Source organism: Castor canadensis, chromosome 11, assembly GCF_047511655.1.
Source record: "Castor canadensis chromosome 11, mCasCan1.hap1v2, whole genome shotgun sequence".
Classification (NCBI taxonomy): Eukaryota; Metazoa; Chordata; class Mammalia; order Rodentia; family Castoridae; genus Castor; species Castor canadensis.
The window spans coordinates 22,596,094-22,621,669 of NC_133396.1; the positions used below are offsets into that span (position 1 = coordinate 22,596,094).

Here is a 25,576-nt window from a genome sequence, read left to right on the forward strand (position 1 = left end):
CGTCTGCAGGGGTGGACTTGTTCTTTGGAGATAGGTTCTTCTATAGCTCCCTTTCACTGTGTTCTCTTCTCTTGGCTCAGGTCCCAGTGTATCCATCATTTCCCCAAGAATGCTCTTGGGGGTGAAACACCATGGTGCCTCAGCTGCACCTCACATGGCTCAGGAAAATATTAACAGATATATTCACACTCACACACGGAGCACAAAGGGGGCCGTGTTAACAACTGGTGAATCTAGGTGATGAGGTATATGGTGTTTATTGTATAATTTGTGCAACTTTCTGTAGGTTTGAAAGTTTTCAAAATGAAAATTTGTAGCTGAATGTGGTACCTCATGCCTGTAATCCCAGCATTTGGAAGGCTGAGGCAGGAGGCTTATGAGTTCTAGGCCAGTGTGGTTGGGCTACAATAGAAAGACCCTGTCTCAAAACAAGAACAAAAATGAAAACTTGGGGGAGCAGTACAATCCCTGAGCCTTCCTTCCCCATGCTAGAAATGAGACCTGTATAATTTGGCAATTTAGTTTGTTTTCTGCTCTGGGCCAGTGGTTGTTATAGGCTGGGGTAGGGTTGCTCTTGGAGCTGTCTTTAGGAGGAAGGATGCAGATGTCCAGGTGCTTTGTTCTGCTGACCCATGGGGTGGGGACTGTGGGTCAGTGTTCGGGATGTGCTAACTCAGTACTATTCTGGTCACAGCCAAAGTGCATTCTGTGCCCTGCTGCAGGCAACACGCTTAGCTGACTCTGCTGAGGCCAGACCCACCCCTACTCCCTGGATTCCATCCCTCCACCTCTCCCACCATCAGGAACCTTACATAGACTGTATTTTTTCCCTTCTGTTTCTCCCCTGTCCTCCTCCACTATTGCCCTGCTAGCATTTAGAAGGTTCAATCATCCCCCTGTCTACAGCAAAACAAATAATGCTCCCTCAGTCACCTGCCCTAGCCCTCCCCATTTCCCAGATGAATTTTTTTTAATTAAAGTGTCCTTGACACTTTTGCAGTCCCCACTTCCTCCTTACATGCTCACGCTCTTCACTGAAATCCAACCAGGATTCACAGTCCCCTCCTTTCTCCTGGAACCACTTGTATTAGTCAGCAAAGGTGGTTGATGCCCCAGTAACAAACAAGCCCAAGTTCCAATGGCTTCACACATCTCACACTGCCTCCCTCATCTTCCAGCCTTGTAGCAACTTGAAAACTCCAGTTTCCTGGGCTAGGGCCTTTCACACACTATCCCCTTGTCCCTTTCACCTTGAGAACTTGCTCTCATCCTATGGGTCTTGCATAAATGTCAATTCCTTAGGGGAGGTTTCTCAGACTTCACAAGTACTTGTTGTGACCTATTTAATAGTAGGAAAATACAGGAAGAGCTCAATAAATGTTAGCCTGCGACAAAGCAGAAACAAAGGCCCATTGTTTTTCAGTCACGGTTTGGACCTCCCTTTTTTCCTTGTTAGTCTCCCCGCATGCTATCCAGTCCCCAAATCCCTAAGTACAGAGTGTTCTGATAATTTATTCTTCCTTACCCACAACTCGCACGGGTTCTGAAAAATGCTGGGATTATCTGACCATTGTCTTCTGTTAACCATTGTTTGCCGTTAACAGATCCAGGAACGCAGGCTCCCAGGGAACAGACCCTTCACTGTCCACCCTCTGACAAGCTAAGTTCCTTCCTGGGTGAGGCCTGGTCCTCCAAATTCCTGGAGAAGTTTCTGGGCTGACCACTGAGCCAGCTCTGAGGAGGGTCTGCTTTGGCCCTGGTCCTGTAGAATATTTTATGTTGTTCGTGAAAAGTAAAGGAGAGGGAGAGAAAATGGTACCAGGTTCTGTACTTCATCTGGGGACAGCGTACAAGTAGAGTTATATCTTCACATTATAAATAAGGAAATTGAAGCTAGGTGCTGGTGGCTCACGCCTATAATCCTAGCTACTTGGAAAGATGACATTGCCCAGGCAAATGGTTTGCAAAACCCCATCTCCAAAGTAACCAGAACAAAATGGACTGGAGGTGTGGTTCAAGTGGTAGAGTACCTGCATGATCCCTGAGTTCAAACCCCAGTCCCATCAAAAATCATTCAATCAATTAGGGAAATTGAGGCTTAGAATAGTTCAGTCACTTGTTCAAAGTCACACAGTTGGTACGTTAAGAATCAGAATTTGAACCCCCCTCTTTCAGCTCTGAAGTCCGTATTTTTTTTTTCTACTACCCCCTAGTAATTTCCAAGATTAGACTCTTTCATCCATGACTCATCTCCAGAAAAAGGTGGACACTGTTCTGAAGTTCTAGCCTGGGCTCAGTCCACATTCACTTATTTTTGCATTGTCACAGCTGCCTGGTCCTCGCTAGTGGACCAGGAAATAGGTCATGACTGCAGGGACCCACATACTGGCTGCTTCCTCTGTTTCCAGGGCTGAGCTGGGCTCCAGAGCCTGCCAGGAGCACCACCCTCTGAGGGCCCTGCTCGGGTTTCACATCCTGGCCCTGGGAAGCCATGGCCAGGCTCCACACTGCTGAGTTTTACCTTCTAGAATTCTCTGTCTCTGGCTGCTGAGTGAGGTGGTGTTGGGAGGAAGACACACTGGAAGTAGCAGGGCACCTTGTGGGGGGAGGGTTAGAAAAGTCCATTTTCATCCTCCTGACACCAGCTGGGCACTGTAGGGGCCATCCCATCTCCAGGTGCCACTATTTAGGGCAGTGTCCCCTGCCATTCTTTTATTTTTGAAAACCTCCTTCTCTACATGCCAAAATTACTTTCATAAATAATGGAATGAAATGATTGTAACAATGGCCAGAAAAAATACAGATAATAAAATGTCTCTTATTGAACTCTTGTATATACTATTACACCAGAATTTTTTTTTAAATAAAAGTAAATGTTTTAGTACAAAAAAGGAAAAGGTCTGGCCATGTGGCTCAGTGGTAGAGCACTTGCCTACCAAGTGTGAGGCCCTGAGTTCAAACCTCAGTACCAAAAGGAAAAAACAAAGCTGGCTACAGTTTAACAACTTCTAACTCCTAACACTCATCTGGGGTGTGTCACTCAGTGGTTGAACCCATACCCAGCATGTGCACAGCTATGAACCAATCCCCAGCACTGCAGACAAACAAACAAACACTGATGTCCTGCTCTGCTTTCTTGATAAAGTCTTTAATAAAATTCACTAATATTTAAAAAGAATAAACTTTACTTAAACTCAGTAAAATAGATCATGGATGAGTGAAATTTGTACTTACCCAGCAAAAATAGTTCACATTCTCACTGTTTCATCTTTTATTAATTTTTGCGGTGCTAGGGATTGAACCTCGGGTTTAAGCGTGCTGGACAAGCACTCTGCCACTGAGTCACACCCTCAGCCCTTGTTTCTTTTTTTTTTTTTTTTTGACAGTACTGGGATTTGAACTCAGGGCCTCATGCTTGCTAGGCAGATGCTCTGTGACTTGAGCCACTCTGCCAATCCTTTTTTGTGTTGGGTATTTTGGAGATAGGGTCTTGTGAACTATTTTGCCCGGCTGGCCTCAATTCTTGACCCTTCTGATCTCTGCATTCCAAGTAACTAGTATTATAGGCATGAGCCACTGGCAGTAGGCCCTTGTTTCTTCATTTAACCGTAAATAAAAACTCCAAGTGGTCACACGGAACTGAAGGAACTTGGCGTCTCTCTTGGTCTCTAGCATCATATGCTTTCCTCATTTCAGTGCGGAACTGCTGCTGCAATGCAGGAATATGGGTCTCAAAGAGGTTGGAAAGGCAAACAGTGCCCACAACCAGTGGGAAATTCTCTCTGCTTAGAACTTACTTTCAAAACACACCTGTGTGGGTGGGTGACTCCACGTATGTTGGTGCCAACCATGTAGCTGGGAGTTCTCCAAATAACTTCCATGGAGGAAACAAGGCTTACCAAGGGTAATTTCTCTAAAATGCTCATTTGATTCCTACATATGTGCTAACACTGACAAGTGGCACCCATGGCCTGTGAATTAGACCAGGAATATATGTCTTCAAGGAGGAGCAGTTGACCACTAGCATTGTTGAGTATTGCAAGCATGTGAAGCTAATAAATTTTAATATTTTATTGTTTTTGTACTCTACAAAGAGCCCGCCTCTTCACTGCTTGTCAGAGGCAATTCTCAGTCCCCTCACATTGTATTCTAGACCCTGTCCTGCTGGAGCTAAAGGGAGATTGGGGAACATCCAGGTCAGTCCTCCTAGGACTGGGGAAACTGAGGCTACTACCATGTAATGCCTTGTTTGCATACATGGAAGATCAGGCCATATTCCAGATCCCAGACCCCTTGACCTTCTTCCTGAGCAGGAGGAGGCAGCTGTGGGCTTAAGTGCTGAGCATCTCAGTGCGCTCAGCATCTGTGCACATTAAGACATTTTCTGGTGGATTTCTCTGCTATATTTACTTTAAAAAATAATAAATAGGAGTTTTTGCTTCAAATTCCTGCATGGGGAATAGGAAATGTTTCTCTCTCTTTCTCTCCCCTCAGACCCTGTTGCTCTCTCTCTCTAGAGACAACCTGCTTTCAATCTGTTGAAACTGTATCCTTCCCTAATAAACTTTACTGTTAACGTCTACTAAATCTTCACATCTTGCTTGAATTCTCCTGCTGGACACAAGAACTGAAGCAATTTTCAAGCCCATTTTGAAGTAGTAGTAACAGTAGCTACTCAGGCGGCAAAGATCAGGAGACTCCAAGGTTCAAAGTCAGCCTGACAAATAGTTCCTGACACCCTATCTCAAAAACTACTTGATACAAAAAGGGCTGATGGAGTGACTCAAGTGGTAGAACGCCTGCCTAGCAAGCGTGAGGCCCTGAGTTCAAACTCCTGTACCACCAAATAAATAAAATAAATAAATAATAATAAATAAGCACTAACATGTTAGGTATGAAGAGCTGACGCGAGGAAATTGTTTGAAACTCCTAGGAGGAGTCTCTTAAGAGGAATGTCCTTGTCACAGGTAGGAATTAGGAAGGAGGTGTCCATGTTTGTTTACGCTCTGCATACAGGGTTGGTTTCTTTCACTTTTGATCATTAGTAGTCACTAGGATTCTTAAAGACTGTTGAACCTAAGTGATGCATATTTGTATTCTTTTTTCAGAGAGTAGTTTATATTGTGGGTTTTAATTTAACTTTAAAAAAAATTGGGGGGCAATTACCCAAATGGTATCACCAGCCATGTGTATCCTTCTGGCCCTTTGGCCACCAGAGTTTTGCTTGCTGACAGCCACTGGCCAAGTAGAGTCTGTGGTCAGCACACAAGCAGGTGTGGATGGAGCACATAGGCAGGTTGGTGCAAAGTCACCTGACTACGTGCTCCAGTCCACACTACAGAAACATGGAGAGCTGCTCTCAGAACAGCTGTAGCCAAGATGCTCTGCCCTGGAGCGGGGCAAACTGCTTGACTTCCTTTGCCACTGACTAGCTGCTGGACTTTGTACATCTTGCTTAGCGTCTGTGGTGCCTCCTCAACACAGTGGCATACTCTTTTCCTTTCCAGACAAAAGGTGGACCTTGAACTTGAGGCCATTTCGAGTTTTTCTTCTCTTAAAAGGACCTCTGATCCTTCTGAGTTTAACAAGCATGGGTTAATGATTGGGAAGACCACAGGGGAGTTGTCTGTTTAGACAGTCACGTGCATTTTGACGCGCTAGCTGCCTGCACTCCCAGCCTCCCAGAGTCAGCCTCCCTGGGAGAGTTGCTATATCCACTAGCTCCTCACTGGAATTTGAAAATCCACTGGGGTGGGGTCTGCTGACTTTGACAGCTAATGCAGTGCTGGGAATTGTCCCTCCCAAGAGGCCTCTTTGCCTCTCCTCCTTCAGCCCCACCCCAGCTGTGCCCTCTGTTCCTCTCTCTCTCTCTCTCACACACAAGCTTTGTGTGGTTCTGGCCCAGGCTTCTATGCAGCTTAATTATATAACTTGCTCCTGGTCCAAGGATCACCCTGGAAAAGTGGTCAGGAGTGGGCACACACCAGAACCAATTTACTTGCCATCCCCACACACTTGGAACTCAGAGGCAGCTCGGGAACTTGGACTCTGCAAGACTTAGCCACTCTGCCCCAACCCCAGAGCAAAAACTCAAGGTAGATGCTCTTTGGCCTTTGTTAATTTCCAGCAGGTGGCACAGAGGGCCTGTGGCTGCTGTGGTCCCAAGGGAGCTGCTCCAGGATGCCTGTGTGGGTTCTCAGCCAGCTCCAGGTTCTGGGGTCCTCCAAGATGTCTTCTCTCTTACCAGTGGTGTCCCTTATCTGGAGACATCCTCTTTGCCCAATAATGGCCTTGTAACTGCCTCTCTCCAGCCCAGAGGAGGGAGTATTGTCCTCCAAGCCTGCCCTTCTTTCAAGTCTTACCTCGAGTTCATCTTCTCCAGGCTTTTTTTTTTTTTTTGCCATACTGTGGTTTGAACTCAGGACTTCATGCTTGCTAGGCAGACATTCTACCACTTCAGCCACTCTGCCAGCCCTATTTTGTGTTGGGTATTTTGGAGATAAGGTCTTGCAAACTGTTTGCCTGGGCTGGCCTTGAACCATAGTTCTTCTGATCTCTGCTTCCTGAGTTGCTAGGATTACAGGTGTCCTCTCAGCTTCTACGGCCCTTGTCTCTAAGCATCTGTTCCATATGTAGCTCACAGAATCACAGACACTTGGGGCTTCCAATCTCTTTCTCTGTCTTTCTAGCTCCCCCCTAGGGACTGTGTCTCCCATTCCTTTGTCCAGCCTGGAGCCCTGACATAGTAGGCAACAATTCTACAAATTGAGTCGGCCCTGAATGACCCGTACACCATTCACTATTTGCATACAAGTCTCCCTGGCCAGACTGAGTATTTCCAAGGACAAGGGTCACATCTGCCTCTTTGTCTGGGTCCTTGGTGGGGATCTTCCTCATAATATCTGCTCGTTGATCTAGTTGCCAAGGTCTCCTCAGAGACCATTGTACTGAGCCAATGGGCTCCTTCCATCCTGTTCAAGGTATCTTCTCCCTTCCTGGCCCACTCTCCTGCCTGCCAGTGTCATGGGGCTGCCTTTGGGATTGGAAGCATGGATGCACGTTACAGGCCTGCACACAGCTCCCACACGCAGCATCAATAATGCATTCATGCATGGAAAGCTGCCATAAACCTTATTTGTTACATAGCCAACAGCTATGAGTGAGCTCCCAAATCTACTTCCCGGTGTGCAGAGCTAGGGAGCCCATCACTTTGGAGTCTGCTTTCTCTGTTAATAATAGATGCTTCCTATAGCCCCAGCTTGGCAGCTTTTATTTAAAGTGATCTTAGCTGAAAAGACTAATGGATGAAGTGTGCCTTTTAAGCACAAAGCATCATTCTTAACTAACTGGATTCTACCCTTTGAGCAGAGAAGGCCCTCCTACAATTGCATCATTAACCACACGTGGACAACTCCCACCCCACCCCCACCCACTCCCACCCCTGCCCCAGACCAATCCCAGGTGTGTTGCTGAATGCCTGGGAGGCTACAGGGGCCACACATGCCACCCAAGTACAGCTGACACACATGTGTAGAGTTGTATAATAGCGTGAGAAGCCCAGGGTCATTTTGCCCCACCTGGGAGAGGACAGTTCTTCCATCTGGTTCATGTATCAAAGTGGGAAATCAGACTCTTTTAGCCTGCAGATGTATATGTGATCTGAGAGGTTGATGGCTCAAGCTCATTGACACAGCATGTGTGGCACGTGTCACCTGACTTACCTCCTCTCTCCAGCATAGCCCAGCACACACTGTGCTCTTCCTTCCTGCCCCATCATTGCACTGTGCAGACATTGAGGTCATAGCAGGACCAGAGCTGTGAAGGGAGAAGTCTCCTCACCTCTGCCCTGATCCCCAATCGCTCTATCTATAGGAAGCCAGCAGGTGGTGACATGGAGAGAAGGGTGGGAAGGGCCCTGTAGGGTGTGGAGAGAGAAGGTGCAGTTATTCTGGGACTCTCTGGCCTTTTAGTTAGCTTGAGTATAAAGAAAGGAAGACCATACCTCACAAAATGCCTACTGCATGGCAAGTGCACCATCCAAATCTTTTCTTTTCCTTCCCTCCCCAAATCAAGTTGTTATCAAAGTACTTGTCCACATTCATGAGCAGATTTATCAAAATTGTATTCATTTTCAATTTGCTGCCATAGCCAGTTGCCACAAATTTTATGACTTAAACCAAATAAATCTTACAGTTTTGGAGGTTGGAAGTCCACTATAGTTCTCCCTGGGCTAAGGTCAAGGTGTTGGCTAGGTTGTATTCCTTTCTGGAGGGTCCAGGGCAGAACCCATTTTCCTTCCTTTCTAGCTTCTAGAGGTTGCCATGCTCTTCCACCATGGCTACTTCACTTTCAAAGCCAGCAGCGATGGTCAAGTGTGTCCCACTTTTCATCTTTCTGACATCAACTCCCTCCCTCCCTCTTCCATGTACAAGAATCACCCTGATGGTCCAGGGTGAGCTCCCTATCCTTGTCAGCTGGTGACTTAAGTCCCTTTGCCATGTCAAGTAACACGGTCACAGTTCTGGAGACAGGGACATCTGTGAGAGGCCATTATTCTGCCTACCACCTTAAATGCAAGTACATACTTTACTCAATAGAAGATTTCATACTTAATCTTTTAAAACAAGATCTGGGAGAGGTGGGATATATATCTGAATTAGGATACAAATTAAGATCAGAATTATATTTGGTAAGACAATACCCTTAGTCATATTTCATTTAATCTTACCAGATTTTTGTGATCAGCTTATTTTGTAGCCCTGTTATACAATATTTTCTCATTTTCTACTTTTTAAACTAAAACAAACCTTTAAAACACCAGCTTGGAGGGCCAGGTATGGTGGTGTATGCCTATAATTCCAGCTACTTGGGGAGGTAGAGGCAGGAAGCTAGCACAAGACCCTATCTGATAAACACGAATCAAAAGTGAAGGAGCTAGGGGTGTGGCTTAAGTGGTAGAGTGCCTACCTAGCAAGCCCAAGGCCCTGACTGAGCTCAATCCCCAGTACTGCAAAAACAAATGGACAAACAACAAAATAAACACTGACTTGGGGCTGGGGCTGTAGCACAGTGACAGAGCTCTTACCTGACTTGCACAAGGCACTGGGTTCCATCCCCAGCACAACCAAAACTTAAAAATCACTGGCTGGAGATGTTTTGTTTACATGTCCTTTGTCTCTTGGCTGTTGCTTATAAAGCAGCATTCCATGGCTCTCTGGAAAATGGTGTCCAACTGACAAGGCACAGAGTGAAAAGAAGGTGCCAGTTACTGTGTTGTCCAACTGTGAATGGCTGTTACAGAGGTTTTTAAGCACTCAGCTCCTGCTCTTGAACCTGTGGGTAGCAGGTCCTTAGCAGATACTCATGTGTTGTGACTTCATCTTGAACCTCACAGAGCAGCACACTGTCCCCCAAGTGCCCCCAGCCACCTTTGAGCAGAGCCCCAGTTTTGTGTGCATGGCCTGTGTGGGCTGGGTCTCTTTTGACACGACATGTTCCCCTAAGTGTGTTCCAGACTCAGGAATTCTAGTCTCCTTCTGTGTTCAGAGGTATGCTGGGTGACCTAACTGGCCTTACTGCCTTTTTGCTCTTGGCTTATAGAGGTGAGAGGAGTCAGGCCATCTTCTTCCTGTTGGGAGTGATGCCCTGCAATCGTGCTAGGAACTCAGGAAAATCTACAGAAAGGGATAAGCCAGGCTGCACACTGCAAGCTTTCTGTTTTTCACGGCCAAGAGGCTGTGGCATTTCCTAAGTAAATAGACACCCGAATTTGACCTGCAGTGTCAAGTGCATGCATTTGAAGCTGTGGGAAACAGTGGCTTTCTGCCTTGCTCTCCATATCTGCAGTGACCTGTCCTGCTGGTGTCCCAGCTGACTGACTGTGTGAGCTTGGGCAAGTTACTTTCCCTCTGTTCTCCAGTGTCTTCAACTGTGAATTTGGGACATCATCTCCCTAGCCAGATAGGTTGTAGTGAGGATTTGATGGCTGCTTCCATGAGCCTAGCACACAGGAAATACTCAGATGAATTGTCACCATTGTGGTTGCGTTATTAGAGCTTATACCACCTTCCAATACTCAGAACTGCCTCCAATGTGGACCAGGGAAGGAATAGTGTGGGAGTCAGGTGTATTTAGCCTAGAGAAGGGAACACAAGGGTGCAGAGTGGTTGGATCTGTGAAGGGCTTTCCAGGAAGTAGGCCTGGCATGTTCTGTGTGGCTCCAATGGGCTGAGCCAGGACCAATTTGCCCACATTTCAGGGATGCAGTTTCCAGACACAAAAAGAATAATGTCCTGAGCTCGTGGAGTGGCTCAAGTGGTAGAGCGCCTGCCTAGCAAGCGGGAGGCCCTGAACCTAAACCCGTGTTGCCAGAAGAAAAAAATATATAAAGAATAATGTTCTGACTGGCAAAAGTGACCAAAATAAGTCTGGCCATGGTGGTTCATACCTGTAATCCCATCACTTGGGGGGCTGAGGCTGGAGGATCTCAAGTTCGAGGATAGCCTGGGTTACATAGTAAGACCTTGTCTTAAAGAAACAAATAGAATGACCCCCCTCTAGAGGTAATGAACTTCCTGTCACTGGAAGTACTCTAGAGGAGCTGGACAGCTACTTTGTGGGGTGCTGTTGAGAAGCCAGGTGGTTCACAGCTGTAATCCTAGCTACTTGTGAGGCAGTGGCAGGAAGATCTCAGATTCCAGACCAGCCTAGGTAAAATTTAGGGAGACCCTATATCAAAAACAAAATACAAACAAAAGGCCTGGGGGTTTGCCAGAGGCCCTGAGTTCAATCCCCGGAACCACAAAAGGGGGTGGGGAGAGAGAGAGAGAGAGAGCTTTCTTTTGAGGTCCTTTCCAAGATTGAGAACTCAAGATTACATTACTGTCTTGGCCGAGCAGGTCCATAGGCCATAGGACAGACAGGTGCCTGGAGAACAAGTCTGTTTGAGGGGAGGGGGAGAAAGAACCAAAATGGAGAGACCTTGCTGACAAAAATGACAAGATCAAGCCCCTCCTTGTTAACCCAATGACCAGGAGGCACACAAGTTACATCTCATTTGTCCTTTGAGATTCACAAAGAAGTGGAAGAATTGTGAGCCCCTTTCTACATCACAGAGGAGTGAACACTGTCCCCAGTGGGTGTTGGGGTCCAGCTGTTACCAGGGAGCTGGGGTGGCCATGTGAGAGCACAGATCTGAGACATGCTCCATGCTCTGAGCTGGGGAAGTAATATGTTGGGGCAGTGCCACTCAGCTCTCCCCACCCCCACAGGCTCACTGATTGCAGTGTTTCCCAGGGGCTTCCCTGAGCCAGAGGTGGGCCCAATGCTAAGGACACCGGGATAAGGAAGGTGGATATGCATCACCCACCCAGGCGTGGACATTCCAGTGACCAGAGAAATTACAGCACTATGCAGGGAGTTTGGCCAAGTCTGGAGACTTCTAGAAGCAGGGACAACTTTGATGAAGCTTAAACTGGTTCACAGCACTTGCAAAGGTCTGGAAGTGACAGGGTAGCACTCAGGGCCCCACGTGTCGCTGGTACGTGGGGAGAGGTGTTCGGTGAACATTCTCTCTTTCACTCTGCCACTCATTAGTGATGTACCTGCCCCATGTTGAGTACTTGCTGCACCAGCTACAGTGGTTTGCAGTTGTTCAGAATAACAAGTATTTTTTGACAGTACTGGTGTTTGAACTCAGGGCCATACACTTGCTAGGCAGGCTTTCTACCATTTGGGCCATGCCCCCAGCCCTTTTCACTTTAGTTATTTTTGAGATAGGATCTTCACTTTTTGCCTGAGACCAGCCTAAGACGGAGATCCTCCTACCTATGCCTAACAAGTAGCTGGAGGAGGGGGTGAATTACAGGTGTGAACCACAACACCCCGCTTGTTGGTTGGATAGGTGTCTCACAGAGTTTTTGCCTGGGTTGGCTTTGAGCTGAGATCTTCCTGATCACCACCTCCCCAGTAGCCGGAAGCCACAGGTGCTGTGTTTTAACAGATTAGCCTCAGGAGGTGGCATGTGTACCTCCCCTGCAGACATGTTGGACCACCCACCTAGGAAGGTGTCCTTTCCTGGCACCCTCTGCTCCCTGTGGGCCGCAACCCACGTCCCACCACGGTCCCATGTCCTCCAAAAAAACTTCTGGGGTTGTTCATTCAATACACACCTTCAACACTGACAGACTTTCCCTGGTGACAGGCTTTGAGCCAAAGCCAGACTGGCAAGTGGAGAAATTTGCCTTCCAGCTTTTCCTCAAGGTGAATTGCTAACCTGGGGTTCCTGCTGGGAGACGGGAGGCAGAGAAACCCAGGCTGCAGCGCTGGTACCAGCTGAGAGTCCCAGATCCTGCCCAGGCTCAAAGGCATCTCTTTTTAGATTTGGGCAAAGAAAATAATTTTGATTTTAAGCCTCCTATGCAACTTTTGGAAACCATCTTTATTAAGATGATGACATCCATACCATAAAATTCCTGCACTTAAAGTTACACTCCCTTGGTTTTAGTATTGCTGAGATGCCTGGAAGACCCAGAAGCCTTTGAGTCCTTCCTCCTTCCCCCTTCCCTCCCTTTTTTCTTCCCTCTCTCCCTCCTCCCTCCCTGGCAGGTGACTGTAGTTTCTGTTTCTGAACATGAACGCTGTCCAGACCATCCTTGGCCCTTCCAGGCAGTGGACATTGGGCATTGAACAAGACAGTGTGTTCTTGAGATCCAGAACCTGTATACCCCCAGCTTCCTCTCTCTGTCTCTCCCTGACCCAGATTTCCAATGTGTTTGTTCTAATTGACTCAGACCCACAGTGTGCTGTGGGATGGTCCTCAGTGGTCCAGACTGTGGGACAAGGGTGTTTTGCTTTGCCAAATGGGAGTGTTTTTATTGCTCTTCATCAGACAGTAAACATGGGCCTGAGACAAGACACATCCCCCTCGCAGCACAACCTTCCCAGGGAAACCCCTGCTCTGCTAATCCTTCAGGATTTTGTTTGTGCACTCATATAGAAGCGTTGCTCTCTTGTTTATAAAAATCATGCTTGGGCACATTTCTACCACCACTGTTTTCTCCTGCAGGACTTCTGAGGGCAAGTGTGCATGCTTCTCCCTCACCCATCTTACACAGTGGTTGACTTCACACAGGGTGCACAGGGACAGGGTTTTGGCCCTGTCCCCAGGGCATCACGGGACCAGGGGATGATCTCACAGGGTCTGCCATCTGCCCTGCCTGGCCAGAGGCTGCACCAGGAGGGCCAAGGGGGCACCACGTGTCCTGGGTATTTTCAAACAAGAGCCCTTAGAGAGAGCTGCGGGTTCTCACAATCCTTCTTTTGCTGTCGGGCGTTTCTTCCCTGGTGGGCTCCCAATTCTAGCATGAACTCCAGGCACCTCTCCAAGGCAGCCTGTGTGAGCATTATTGTAATGCAAACTTGGGCAAAGCCTTCCAGATGCCAGGATCTGGGATGGGGCAGGTTCCTCACTCTGAGAATCTGCTTAGTCTGAAAATACAAATATTCCAGAAAGGTTTGGCTAAATTAATGGACGATACAGTGTTGTTATTTTGGCAGTACTGGGGTTTGAGGTCAGTAACTGATGCTTGTTGGACAGGTGTTCTAACTTGAGCCACACCTCCAGTCTGGAAGACAGGGTTTTAATGGTAACAGCCATAGCTGCCACTTACATAGCCTTATAACACATACCGTTAATTCATTTACTCCCCATATTTCACAGATAAGATACTTGAGGCTCAGAGAGGTTGAATAATTGGCCCAGGTTTGCACAACCAGTAGGTGAAGGATCCAGAGTGGATCTGGAAGCCTGGTTGGAGTATACCTGCATTGTTGTGAACTGTGACCTGGATGCACCACACAGAAGGGTGTGGGCACTGCTGTCAAAGAGAGAATTGGGAGACGGCTGTGCTGGACATGGTGTGGCATTTCTTACATGTGCTCAGTGGACCCCATTTGTTTTCTGGCCTTCCAAGGCTACACTGAGTTCAAATCATTCATTATGTTGGGACAACTGCTAATTAGCAGTAAACTCCTGCCACCCTTTTCTCCCCAGTGTCTTTCAGTGTATGTCCTCAGACTCAAAAAATAGAAATGAAGGCATCTGAAAAAACCACCCCCTTCCCTTCCTAGTTCTCCTCTTCTCTCTCTGTCTTCCTTGTTGCCCATCTAATGAAATGTCAGGGTAAAAACAGCCAATTTCAGGCTGATCCCTGTGGCCATTCAAGCTCCTCCCTCCCCCACTGCTCCTGGGTAAGTTCCCAGCAAGCTGAGACTCTGGTATAGGAAGTTCCAGGCCCTCTGTCCCCCCAGATTCTCTGCAGTGTCCTCTGTGACTGTCTTCACTTGTCACTCATCTGGGGACTGCACTGGAGGGAATGAGGACCAAGGACCCCTGTTCTTTCTCTGAAGTTTGCTGCCACTCCACCCCTGTGATGGACATTCAGAAGTCCCCTCAGTGCCCCTTCCTTACCAGCTGACTCAGCCTGCCTATGGCCCCTGCCCACTGTCACCCCCTCCATCAGGGCAGAGACAGGAAAGCTCCCCTGTCAGCCCGACTGCCTCTGTCAGACAAAGCCTCTTCTCTATCTCCTTACTGTCATGGTGTCAGCCTGCTCAGGCTAGAACATCACTGTCACTAACATGCTGTTTTTCACATGCATGTTTTGATGACCCTCACAGCTAGCTATGAGACAGGTGTGGCACCATCCTATTACATGTGAAGAACCTGCCATTCAGAGAAGGCAAGTCACATCTAGCATTGCCAGGCTAGGAACCGTCCTGACTGACTTTACCACAGTGCTTTGAACTCCACACCAGGGGTCCTTTGTACCCAAGTCCACAGAGAAGTCTGAGCCTGGAGCAAAGTTCCCTTGGGAAGATTTGGTGCTGGTGCCTGCACTTCTGAAGCCACAGGCTGGGGGAACCCAGCCTGCTGTTCAGACAGCAAGCTGGACTTGGTGCCTCCCAGGAGGGATGGGCTGCAGTAGAGGGGCCTCTCAGTGCACCAGGGGGAGATACAAAGATCATGTCATCTGGCCTCACAGTAGAGTCCTCATTCAGAACTGAAGAAGGGAAGTAAGGGCCCCTGCAGGCCCCCTTAGGGCCCAGAAGAAGGTAGAAGGGACCTCCCCCAGCCTTGTGGTGAGGACACGGCTGTGCCATGCCCAAACCTTATCTACAAAGTGTCTTCAGAAAGGACAGCTATAATCCCAGCACTCGGGAGGTGGAGGCAGGAGGATGGAGAGTTTGAAGCCAGCCTGGCTACATAGTGAGACCCTGTCTCAAAAAAACAAAACAAAAGAAAAGGTGTGTGGGAGGGACTTTAAAAGCTACCCTCCTGAGCACACTTGAGTGCAATTTTGTGTTGATCTTGGACCATTTGCTACCTGTTGGAGTTGGAAGCAGAGACACCCCACCACCACATATGTCACTAGAAATTATACCTAGTGAAGACCAGGCAGGCATTAGGATGAAGCCTATTAATATTAGCATGTTGGTACATGGGTAAATAGGCTGCAAAAGAGCTGGTGGAGCCAGGTGTGCCAGGGAAGGGGCCATGTGCAGAGAGGGGTCTGCAGGCTGGGGCAGGGGGTGGTGTTCTGTGTGCTCTCTTCTTTAAAATTGTTGTGTTTCACTTTTTAACAATGACTGTGAGTCACTCTGAGGAAATAATGCCTTCTTCCCATCCTTCCCTCCTCTCAGAGCAGTTTGTCCAAAAAGCAATGTTTGCTCTGATTTTCTTAGCTTTGATATCACAGGAAACTCTTTATCCATTCAAGGGACTCATTTCATGATCATCTTCTAGAACAATCTGTGGTAAGCTGTGATGTAATGTGACCCACAGTTCGGAGGCTGGCGATGCTGTCTTCCCTCCAGCCTTACTGACACCTCCCTCTGCCGTGTAAGGGGCAGCACTCAGGGACCAACTGTAGCTTCCCAGCTGCCAGGACCTAGCCAAAGAGAGTGCTTACTGAAGCCTTTGAGACTCTTTCTTGTCTTTGATTTGGCTCCTGTCCTTCCTAGAGGAGGGATTTCGGGAGACTAGGATTCATATCTTAAAGTGAAGGAGTTATGCCCTGTGCATTACAGAGTAGAGTATGAGGATGCTCTCAAAGGACACTAGAGCGTTAGTTCCCTTCAGCCAATGTTCTTATGCTCCCTCACAGATATCAGCCACCACTGATTTTATCATCATTATCATTGGCTTAACAGGGCAACTTCGGATGCCAGGCTGCCTGGGTTTCAAACCCTGGCTCTATTACATGCTTACTGTATGACTTCAAGCAACTTACTCAACCTGACTGTGCCACTTGTCAAAATAGGAATAATAATTGGCTGTGGTGAGAATTAAAATAGCCAATACAAGGAACTGCTTGAAACACAATTCCTATTATTATGACTCCTGTTACCTGCCTAGATGCACTGGCAAATTCATGGAGGAGCAGAGAAAGGGACCACAGCAAAAAAAAAAAAAAGATGGTGGATGCAAAGGCAAAAATAACCTTTGAGAGCAAAGTCCATTCTAAAGTTATTTCAGGATCTAGGTTTGTCTCTACTTGGTTTTTGCTTATCTGCCTGATATCTATCTAGGATCGTGGGTTTTTTGTGTGATTTTTTTTCTTTTTTTGTCTGACTGGGCTTGCACTCTACCACTTGAGCCACACCTCCAGTGTGTTTTGCTCTGATTATTTTGGAGATGGGATCTATTTGCCTGGGCTTCTGATCTCAGCCTCCCAAGTAGCTAGGATTATAGGTGTGAACCACAGGTGCCCAGCTTGTGTTTTGTTTTTATTTAAAAATAGTTTTATGGATTGCTTGAGAATGCTTTGGTCTTTCACTTTGCAAAAAATGAATTTATAGTATTGTTTGTTGACTTCTTTATTTTTGACTTTTTAAAGAATAGCACCTTTTCTTCAGTTCAAGATGATTTTTTTACATCCATTCTTGTCCAATTTTTTGTGAAAATGTTCAAAATTACTGAAAAGTTGAAAATTTTATCTGCTCTTCATTGAGTTGAATAAACTGTTGCCAATATTTCAGATTTATTTTCTTAACCTCTAGGTATTTATAAATGTATAGATTTATTTGTTCAGAAAATCACTTTATGGAGATACAATTCACATGCCATAAAAGCCGCCCTTTTTCCATGTTCCAGTGTAGTCATCCCTGTTGTCGGAGTCTAGTTTGGGCCTTGAACCCCGGGAGGGTAAGTGTGATCTTTCTTGGGACCCCGTGGCCATCAGTTCCATGATCCCCGGTCTCCTCACGGCCCCAGCTGGCGTCGGGCGCCCCCTAGAGGCCGAGGCGCGCCCTGGAACGCCCCGCCTGTTGCTGCTCCAGGGACCAAGCTCTGTCCATTGTATTTGAGCCCAGGAAGCTGGGTTTCCAGCCTGGACTGCGCCTGCCGTGCATCCAGCTGGGGCCAAGATGGACCAAGGAGGAGAGACCAACCCTACTGGTTTTCCTTAACTCCCAGACTAACTGCAGCCCAGACTTGGTCATGATGTTCACCTCCCCTTTTACAAAGGCTATCATCTGTTGGAAAGTAACCCGTGAAACTGCGTTTTCTCACGGAAAGACTGCTCGCCCTTCCTAGCTGTGTGCCTGTTTACTGAACCTCTCTGGAACTCAATTAGTTCTCCTGAAGTTGTTGTGTTAGAGAGCCTCTTGGAAATCCCCTAACTGGGTCTCAAATGATATGGCCACCATAGGGTGTTGATGGCCCCTCCCTTCCTAAGGAACTCTCTAAGACCTGAATTGCTATTACCAAACTGTTTTGCCTTCAGCAAGAAAGTGAGAAGGAAGAGGATGGAGGCAGGAGGAGAAAGACCCCTGGGTCTTCATCTTCCTCAGGCAAGAAATGGCCCAGATCCACAGGGACCAGAGGCTGAGGCTTCTTTAGGAATGCCCAGGGGGTTCTCACCAGGGAGCAGCTAATTGGCTTTTGTAAGCTGAAACTTTACAGGTGTGTGGGGGGGGAGGGGATCAGGATGGCTTCAGCACTGGGGAATCCTCCCCCAGAGTGAAGGGCTGGGAGTGGTGGTGGAAGAATCAGAGTCAGGCCATTAGCCCCTGGAGTCCTTCCCAATCTGGGATTCCCACACTGCCCACCTCCCAGGTCTACAGTGAGTGAGCCAGATAGTCTGCCCTGGGAAAGTGCCCACGGAAATGGCAGATGCATTGAAGAAAGCAAGCAGCCCTAGTGAGGCTCTAGAGGTCTTTTTTGAGGTGGGCCTGGCACCTGGGATTCCCTTGGGTACCTCCAGACACCTCCGAGGACAGGCTGAGATATCAGGTCAGTCGTACAGATGTGAACTTCTGTGCAAAATGTTCACTGGTCTTGCAGCCTAGGCAGACCCTATTCTTTGGGTCCCAAAGGGACCCAGTATCTCACTTGAATATTTCTGAACCCCCCGAGGATATGGAGGGCCTTTGGGGGCTCAGCCATGGCAACATGAGGAAGAAGCTGAAGGTTTCAGAGGACCTGCCAGTCTCCTTCACTCATGTCTTTACTCTCCACCCATTTTCACAATTCTCAGAAAAAGAAAGTCACAACAAAAAGTTACATGTTATCTTATTCCCAGTCATCTCTGGGTACCTTCAGTGGCTAATGGGTAAGCAAATGTGGTTACCCCTACAGTAGAATATTGCTCAGGCTTGGAGCACTGCCCCAGGATACCACCTGGGGGAAACCTGACTGTGAAGCTCAGTGGAGAAGCTAGGCACACTGGCGTAGACAGGAAGGAGCCAAGGGGCTGCTGGAGATGAGAGGGAGGAGGAACAGGGTGGGACTGCTGTGTGTGTTCAGGGGTTCTTTTTGGGGCAGAGAGAATGATTTGAAAGTAGAAAGAGGTGATGGCTGCCTAACCTGGTGCATGTATCAAATGCCACTGATTGAGGTGTGACCTTGTAGGTGACTAGCTCAGACAGCCTTTTCCCCTGCTGAGGGCTCAGTTTGGCTGAGAATGACAGGGACAGAATCTGGGGCCTTCTGCTTCTCATCTGTTCTTATCAGAAGGCAATTCTTTTCCAGGAGTCCATAAACAATGACCTGTTTTAATTTCCAGGTTTAACTCAACTTTTGTTCCTCCCTCAAATTTCTTCCTTACCTCCCACCTGACTGCCTCTAAGCCTCTGAGAGGGCAAGCAGGAAATAGGGAGTCAGAGAGAGAGAGAGAGACAGACAGACAGACAGATGCAGAGACACAGAGACAGAGACTGGTTGAAAAGTGCAAGAACAGTGGGAGTGGAAGGTAGCAAGGTGTCTCCTGTCTGTGTCTGTTGAGATTACAGGGATTGAGGGGAGATGACAGGTCTTGTGCACACTGGGCACCCCCTCAGGGCCTAGTTATCATTTAGGCGTTTTCAGCACACTACTTTTGTGTGAGTTCGGACCAGGGCACATGGCTATGCCATTTGCCAGTTGGCACTACCCTATGTCCACTCCTTCCGGAGAACTCATCCTGCCCTTGGCTCAGAAGAGGAGAGCAGCAGGGGTCAGGGAAGAAGGAAGGCAGGGGCAGGGTGGCTGTCAGGGTCACCAGCCCCTACCCCAGGCCTGGGCTGGAGACAACCTGTTGTCCTATCACTGACCCCCAGGCTCCAGAGCTGGGACAAAGGCCCTTCAGCTCAGGAAGGGAGCTCAGGGTGACAGAGTGCATGTGAGGGATGAAGAACATAAAGATTGAGAGAAGTGACTTTGTCACATACTGCTGGTGTGAGTCTGGGACTCTGTTCCTTCTGCACCCCAGACCTGCACCCTGATGTCCCAGGCAGAACATTTATGAAAGCGTAGACAATGAGAGATACAGGCTTTGCATTCAGGCCCTGCCTTCTACTAGCTGGGTGCCCTTGAGCAGGTGACTTCACAGATTCCTAGGATCCATAGCATCTGTAAGGATGATGATGACAAGGAAGATACTGACCTGAAGGATAGCTTTGGGGGCTCCCCAAGGCCCTGTGAGGTGTCCATAGAACAAGCACACCTTGGACAGGTTGCCATGTCTGGTTGCCAAGCCCTGGGGCTCCCACAGCATCAATCCAGGCAAGTCCTCCATAGGGAGAAGAGTCACTTCCTTTTGCTCTCCAGGGACCTCTTCTTCCTGGGTTCTATGTCAGTTCACCTCTCAGGGATGTGCCAGAACACAGGCTTGTCTCTCTCTTCAAGTTCTCCCCTCTCCTCCCTCTCTTCTGTTCTCTTTTTGCAGTTCTGGGGCTCAAACCCAGGGCTTTGCACACATTGAGTGTTCTATCACTGAACTGCACTCTCAGCCTGGGCTCCTTTCTTAGCATGGTCTGTAGTTTTCAAAACCTCAGCATGGGCATCTGACCTAGCCCCACCATGGAAAGTGTAGAGAGGATACCTGAACCTAAGGGCACTTGCCCACCAAATTGGACTGGGGTGAACCTCCCCACTTAGAGAGTTCTTCCCACACATTCCACTTTTTATCCCTTAAAGGAAAACATTGGCTCTTGAGTAGAACGCAGTTTGTTTATTTTGCATGGTGAGTACTAGCCTGTTTTTAAGGATGGTTTAATTTCTTTATTGGGCCCTATAATTCATGCAGCTTCCTGTGGATTCGGCTAACTCTCCAGCCCTGAGGGGTGATGGGGGCAGTTCAGGGACAAGGGAATCCTTAGGCACCAGGGCTGTGGGGCCCATTGCCCTGCTGTCTGCTCCATGACTAAATGAGGCAACCTGGCAGCCAAACACACCCTGGATGAGTGTCCCCAATTCCCAGGACAGCTGAGCACTGCCCAAATCCAGGAATGGGCCAGTTCTCCAGCTCCTGAGTTGAAACCTATAGAAATCTCTAGAGATGGCTAAAGAAAACCCAACATGGAATGGCGACAAGCCACTGCCAGGTGTGCTGTAATCCCAGAGACTTGGGAGACAGAGATCAGAAAGATCAGGAGCCAAGGCCAGCCCAGGCAAAAAGTTATTGAGACTCCAATTCAACATATAAGCTAAGCATGGTGGTACCTACAGATCCCGGCCACACCAGAGGTGTAAGTAGGATTGCGGTCTAAGCTAGCTAGGCAAAACCTAAAGACACTATCTTAAAAAAAAAAACAAGGCAAAAAGTCTAGGATGGGGCTCAAGTGGTAGAGCACTTACCTAGCAAGTGCAAGGCCTTGAGTTCAAACCCCACTACCACCACCAAAAACAAATCCACAGTGATAACACAAGCAGGGAGTGTAATGTAGTGATTCCTGCTGAGACTTAATTTATTTACAGATTTTTATTTATTTATTTTCAAAAACTACTAGAGAAGCCTTAGGAGTCTACAGCTATGGTCCATAGGCTAAATCTAGTGTTGAGCTAATAATGCTTTTATATTTTCAAATGGTTGTGGAAAAAAAAGAAAGGAATATTTCACAACCTGTAAAAATGATATGGGGCATTTTCATTGAATTCAAGGTCCAATGTCCATAAATGCATTTGATCAGAAGCCAGGAGTGCTCACTTACTGTCGTCCCCACACAGACTTTGTGGCCCACAAAGACCACAGCATTTATCAACCTTCAACAGAAAAGAATTAACTCACCTTTTCCCTCAAGCTAACATGCAGTTCCTCTGCATGAAAAATCTATTAAAATAAAAACTCATCAAATTTTTAAATTATAAGCTGGGCACCAGTGGCTCACACCTCTAATCCTAGCTACTTGGGAGACTGAGATAGGCCAGCCTAGGCAAATAGTTCGTTAGAACCCATCTCTAAAATAACCAGAGCAAAATGGATTGGAGGAGTGTCTCAAGTGGTAGAATGCCTACCTGCTTTGCAAGCATGAAGCCCTGAGTTCAAACTCAGTCCCATTAAAAAAAAAATTAAAGCTAAATTATAATGGAAGTCAAGGAGGATAGTAGAGTAAGTCTAGAGCTTTCAAGTGAAATGAATCACCAGTTAATAAAATGCAAGGGGGGGTCTCTTCTTTCAAGCAGAGATCTAAAAACAGAACCCACTCTCCTTGCCCTGCTCCTCCCCCAATGGCGTCCCCATTCCCCAACCCCTACCCATCCTGCATTTTTGCATCCTGACCTCTCTGTCTGCCCCAACCCACTTTTAAGGCCAGTCTGAGATTGTCTAAACTACCCTCCTTGCATCTGCGGCTTCCTGTCCATCCCCTCTGCCTACACTCTAGTTCTGGCCTTTGGATTGCTGTCATTACCTCCCTGCCTACAGCCACTCCTTGCTCACCCAGCTGCCCCTGTGTACAGCTGCTAAGTTCACCTTAGGCCACCTTCCTGGTGCTGCCCCTGCTAGCAAGCAGAGTCCAAACTGGCCACCTCACTGTTCTCCACGCCTGGCCCCGGGAGTGAGGAGCTGCCACTGTGCCCCACAGTTGACCAGTTCACCACTGACTTGGTGGGCATGCAGATGGTTGGGGGGACACAACAGCCACGGCATAAGCACATCATCCCAGCTGTACCAGTGGGATAGCTGAGGATGCTAACAAGGTCAAAGGGAGGATGGTGTGCTCTGCACACACATCCTCCACCTTGTGCCCACTTTGCTTGTTAACTGTTGTGCTACCTGGGAGGCTGAGATGAGAGGATCAAGGTTTGAGGCCAGCTGGAGCAAATAGTTCACAAGACCCCCATCTCCAACATAACCAGAGCAAAATGGACTGGAGGTGTGGCTCAAGTGGTAGAGTACCTGCTTTGCAAGCTCAAAGCCCTGAGTTCAAACCCCAGTCCCACCAAAAAACTGTTGTAGACACAATGAGGTAACCAAGGTCCACTTAGTGTTAAGCAGCCTGTCAGTGTCGCACTCCCTCTGTGCACAGGAACAGACTGACAAATGAGGCCCATATGTGTGGCCAGTGGGCTGGGGCAGCAGGACAATGTAGATGCACTTGAGAACTTTCATTATCAGCAAGCCTGCCTTTTCAGGGCGTCTCTGTAGGGTGGGCTTTGGGACATCAACGAGCAGAGTGTAGCAAGCTGTCACACCTGTGGTCCCTGCTTTCTCAGCCTCCCAGGCTCCTGTGGGGGTCCTGCTCCTAAAATCATGATTTCAAAGTATGGGCAGCCACTGGACTGGGGCAAACCAACCTTAAGAGTAGAGATGGGAGCGTCTCTCAAGCTCCACCAGCTGCTTCTCACAAGTTCACCAAGCAAGAACCCACACACACACCCCTTCACTACCTAGAGACCTCAAGTGGAACCCATGGCTGCTGTGCCCATCCCAGCATTGGAGCCCTGGGATGATGGTTTCCACTGTGGAAACCCAGAGCCCTTATTAACACATCATCAGTGTGACTTGGGGGTGGGGGGTGGTTATCCCATGCACAAAGGCAATGCAGAGTTCTAGGAGATATGGCTGCAGCAAGAAAGTTGCAGGGGCTGAGCATGGTGGTGCATGCCTTTAGTCTTAGCACTCAGGAGACTGAGGCAGGAGAATGGCGAGTTCCAGGCCAGCCTGGGCTACATAGAAAGACCCTGTCTCAAAACAGGAAAAAAGAGAGAGAGAGAGAGAGAGAGAGAGAGAGAGAGAGAGTGTGTTAAGGAGTCAGAGTCAAGAGCTGGGACTGGATTTGAGCTGGGGATATAGCTCAGTGGTGAGCCTATGTTCAGGTCAAGGCACTGCAAAAGTAAATAAAGGCCAGGCACTCCTGTAGTCCCAGCCACTTGGGCGGCTGAGGCAGGAGAATAACTTGAGCCTAGGAATTCAGGTCCAGCCTGGGCAACATAGTGAAAGACCCTGTCTCTAATTCAAAGGAAAAAATAAAAAGAACCGTTTGGTTTTTTTTCGGAGGGGAGGGGTTGCCGTTGATAGAACCATCCATCTGCCTCTCTGAGCCTGGTTTTACTCTGTGATCACCCTCTCTTTCCTGTCTGATCCTACCTCTCCATAACCACATCAAACTACTAGTCAGCAGCATTTAACTTTTAATGAAGTAGGAAGAGCGCTGGAAATAAGAAGTCAAGCCCGCCAAACCTGCCTCACCTGGTTGTTTTGAATATGAACCGATGTGATGGGCGGGGATGTGGAGCGTGGGATGAGACCAGGCATCTGCTTGTTGGACAGGGCAGGTGGAGGCAGACATCTGCCTTCTGTGACCTGGGGTGGGGGGCACCTCTTTCCTTGCCTCCTACTCCACCCCCTTCACTCCAGGAAGTCAGGTCCCTGGGTTCAGCATCCCATCCATCCCTCACCCTCCCATTTTCTTTTTCCAGGTGAGCCTTGAACCAGAATGGCTGAACCCCGCCAGGAGTTTGACACAATGGAAGATCAAGCTGAGGGATACACCCTGCTCCAAGACCAAGATGGGGACATAGACCATGGCCTGAAAGGTTAGTGGACCACCATGCACAACAGCCAGGCACCTTGGCAAGGAAGGTTCACATCCTGATTTGTCAGGGAGTCTTCAATACCTTATTGTATTCAGTTGTTAGTAGAGTGAACCATTGGAATGGGCCAACTTAACTCAAAACGTGAGGGTATGTATGACAATCCACCTTTCAGAGGAGAATGCCACGAGTGATGGAGTGTGAGTGCAATGGCCTGTCACTCTCAGCAATCCAGGGGCTCTGTAAATCATTAGCCACACCTTTCAGTCTATAAATCAGTACTGTCCTGAGCATGTGAAATACATGGCTTTATTTGTTACTTATTGTCCCTTCTTTAAATCAGGCCCATCAGCCCTTCTGGCAAGAATGGGTTAGCTCTGGAATTTTAGCGTGTCCACATTAATAAACTGCACCAACTTCCATACAGTCTTCTGGCCACGTTGACTCTACTTCTCCTCTTCTCCTCTGTAAGTTTCACTTCACTGTGTGACCATGTATTCAGGAGCCGTGGGGTGCCCAGGGCCCTGTCTCCAGCCCCTCACTCCCTGCTGGAGCACCAGGCTGGCCCCAGGGTACTGGGCTTGCTCTTCCCCATGGTGCTGCCAGGCACAGCCCCAGCATGAGGAGGACTCAGTCCCCACCTCCAGAATAATTTCTAAGGAGACAGAATGACAATGGTCTACATTTCTCTTTTAATGTAAAAATAATAAAGTGCTTTGCAGCCAGGGTGTGGGGAACTCCATAGTGGGAGGTGACCTCTGCTGGCTGCATCCATCCAGGGAGAGTCCCCAGAGGAGAGGGCATCACAGGGTCCCCTGGGTGTAGGAAGCAGGGACACCTGTGCTTGGAGCAGCGATTTCCACCTGGGGAGTTTCAGGGCTCATCGGAGCACCATTTCTAAGGCTGGTTTCTGTCCACCTGTGTAAGCAGGGAAGCCTTGTTCTAGGAAGCACTTGGGAAGAAGGGCAGGTCACAGTGGCAGGGATGGGTGAGGAAAGGAGGTGGTGGCACTGGGCAGGAACTCAGAGGTGAGGGGGTCAGTGTGCCCACTCCAGCCAAGCCTCCTTGTGCCAGCCACCAAATGCAGAAGAGAAATATCTAGACACTCCGTGTCTGAAATCCAAGTTTAGAATCACGGCATACTGAAGTCATAGTGAACTACTCACATACTGAATTGTGTCAGTGAAAAATGACACTATGCAGAGAGTCTGGAGAGCCTGATTTAAATATTATTCAGAATGTAAACTATGCTTCAACAAACATCATCATGCTGCCAGATGT

The 25,576-nt window shown here is 48.2% G+C and overlaps 1 protein-coding gene across 23 annotated transcripts in view; it reads left to right on the top strand.

Annotated features, from left to right (window-relative positions):
• Mapt (microtubule associated protein tau) overlaps positions 1 to 25,576 on the top strand; it is a 101,276-nt gene that overhangs the window by 28,537 nt on the left and 47,163 nt on the right. For all 23 annotated transcript variants that reach the window (XM_020161374.2, XM_074045824.1, XM_074045829.1 and 20 more), the window contains exon 2: positions 24,182 to 24,298. In XM_020161374.2, coding sequence (XP_020016963.2) covers positions 24,199 to 24,298 — 100 coding nt within the window. In that variant the 5' untranslated portion in view covers positions 24,182 to 24,198. The remainder of the gene's footprint in view (positions 1 to 24,181; positions 24,299 to 25,576) is intronic.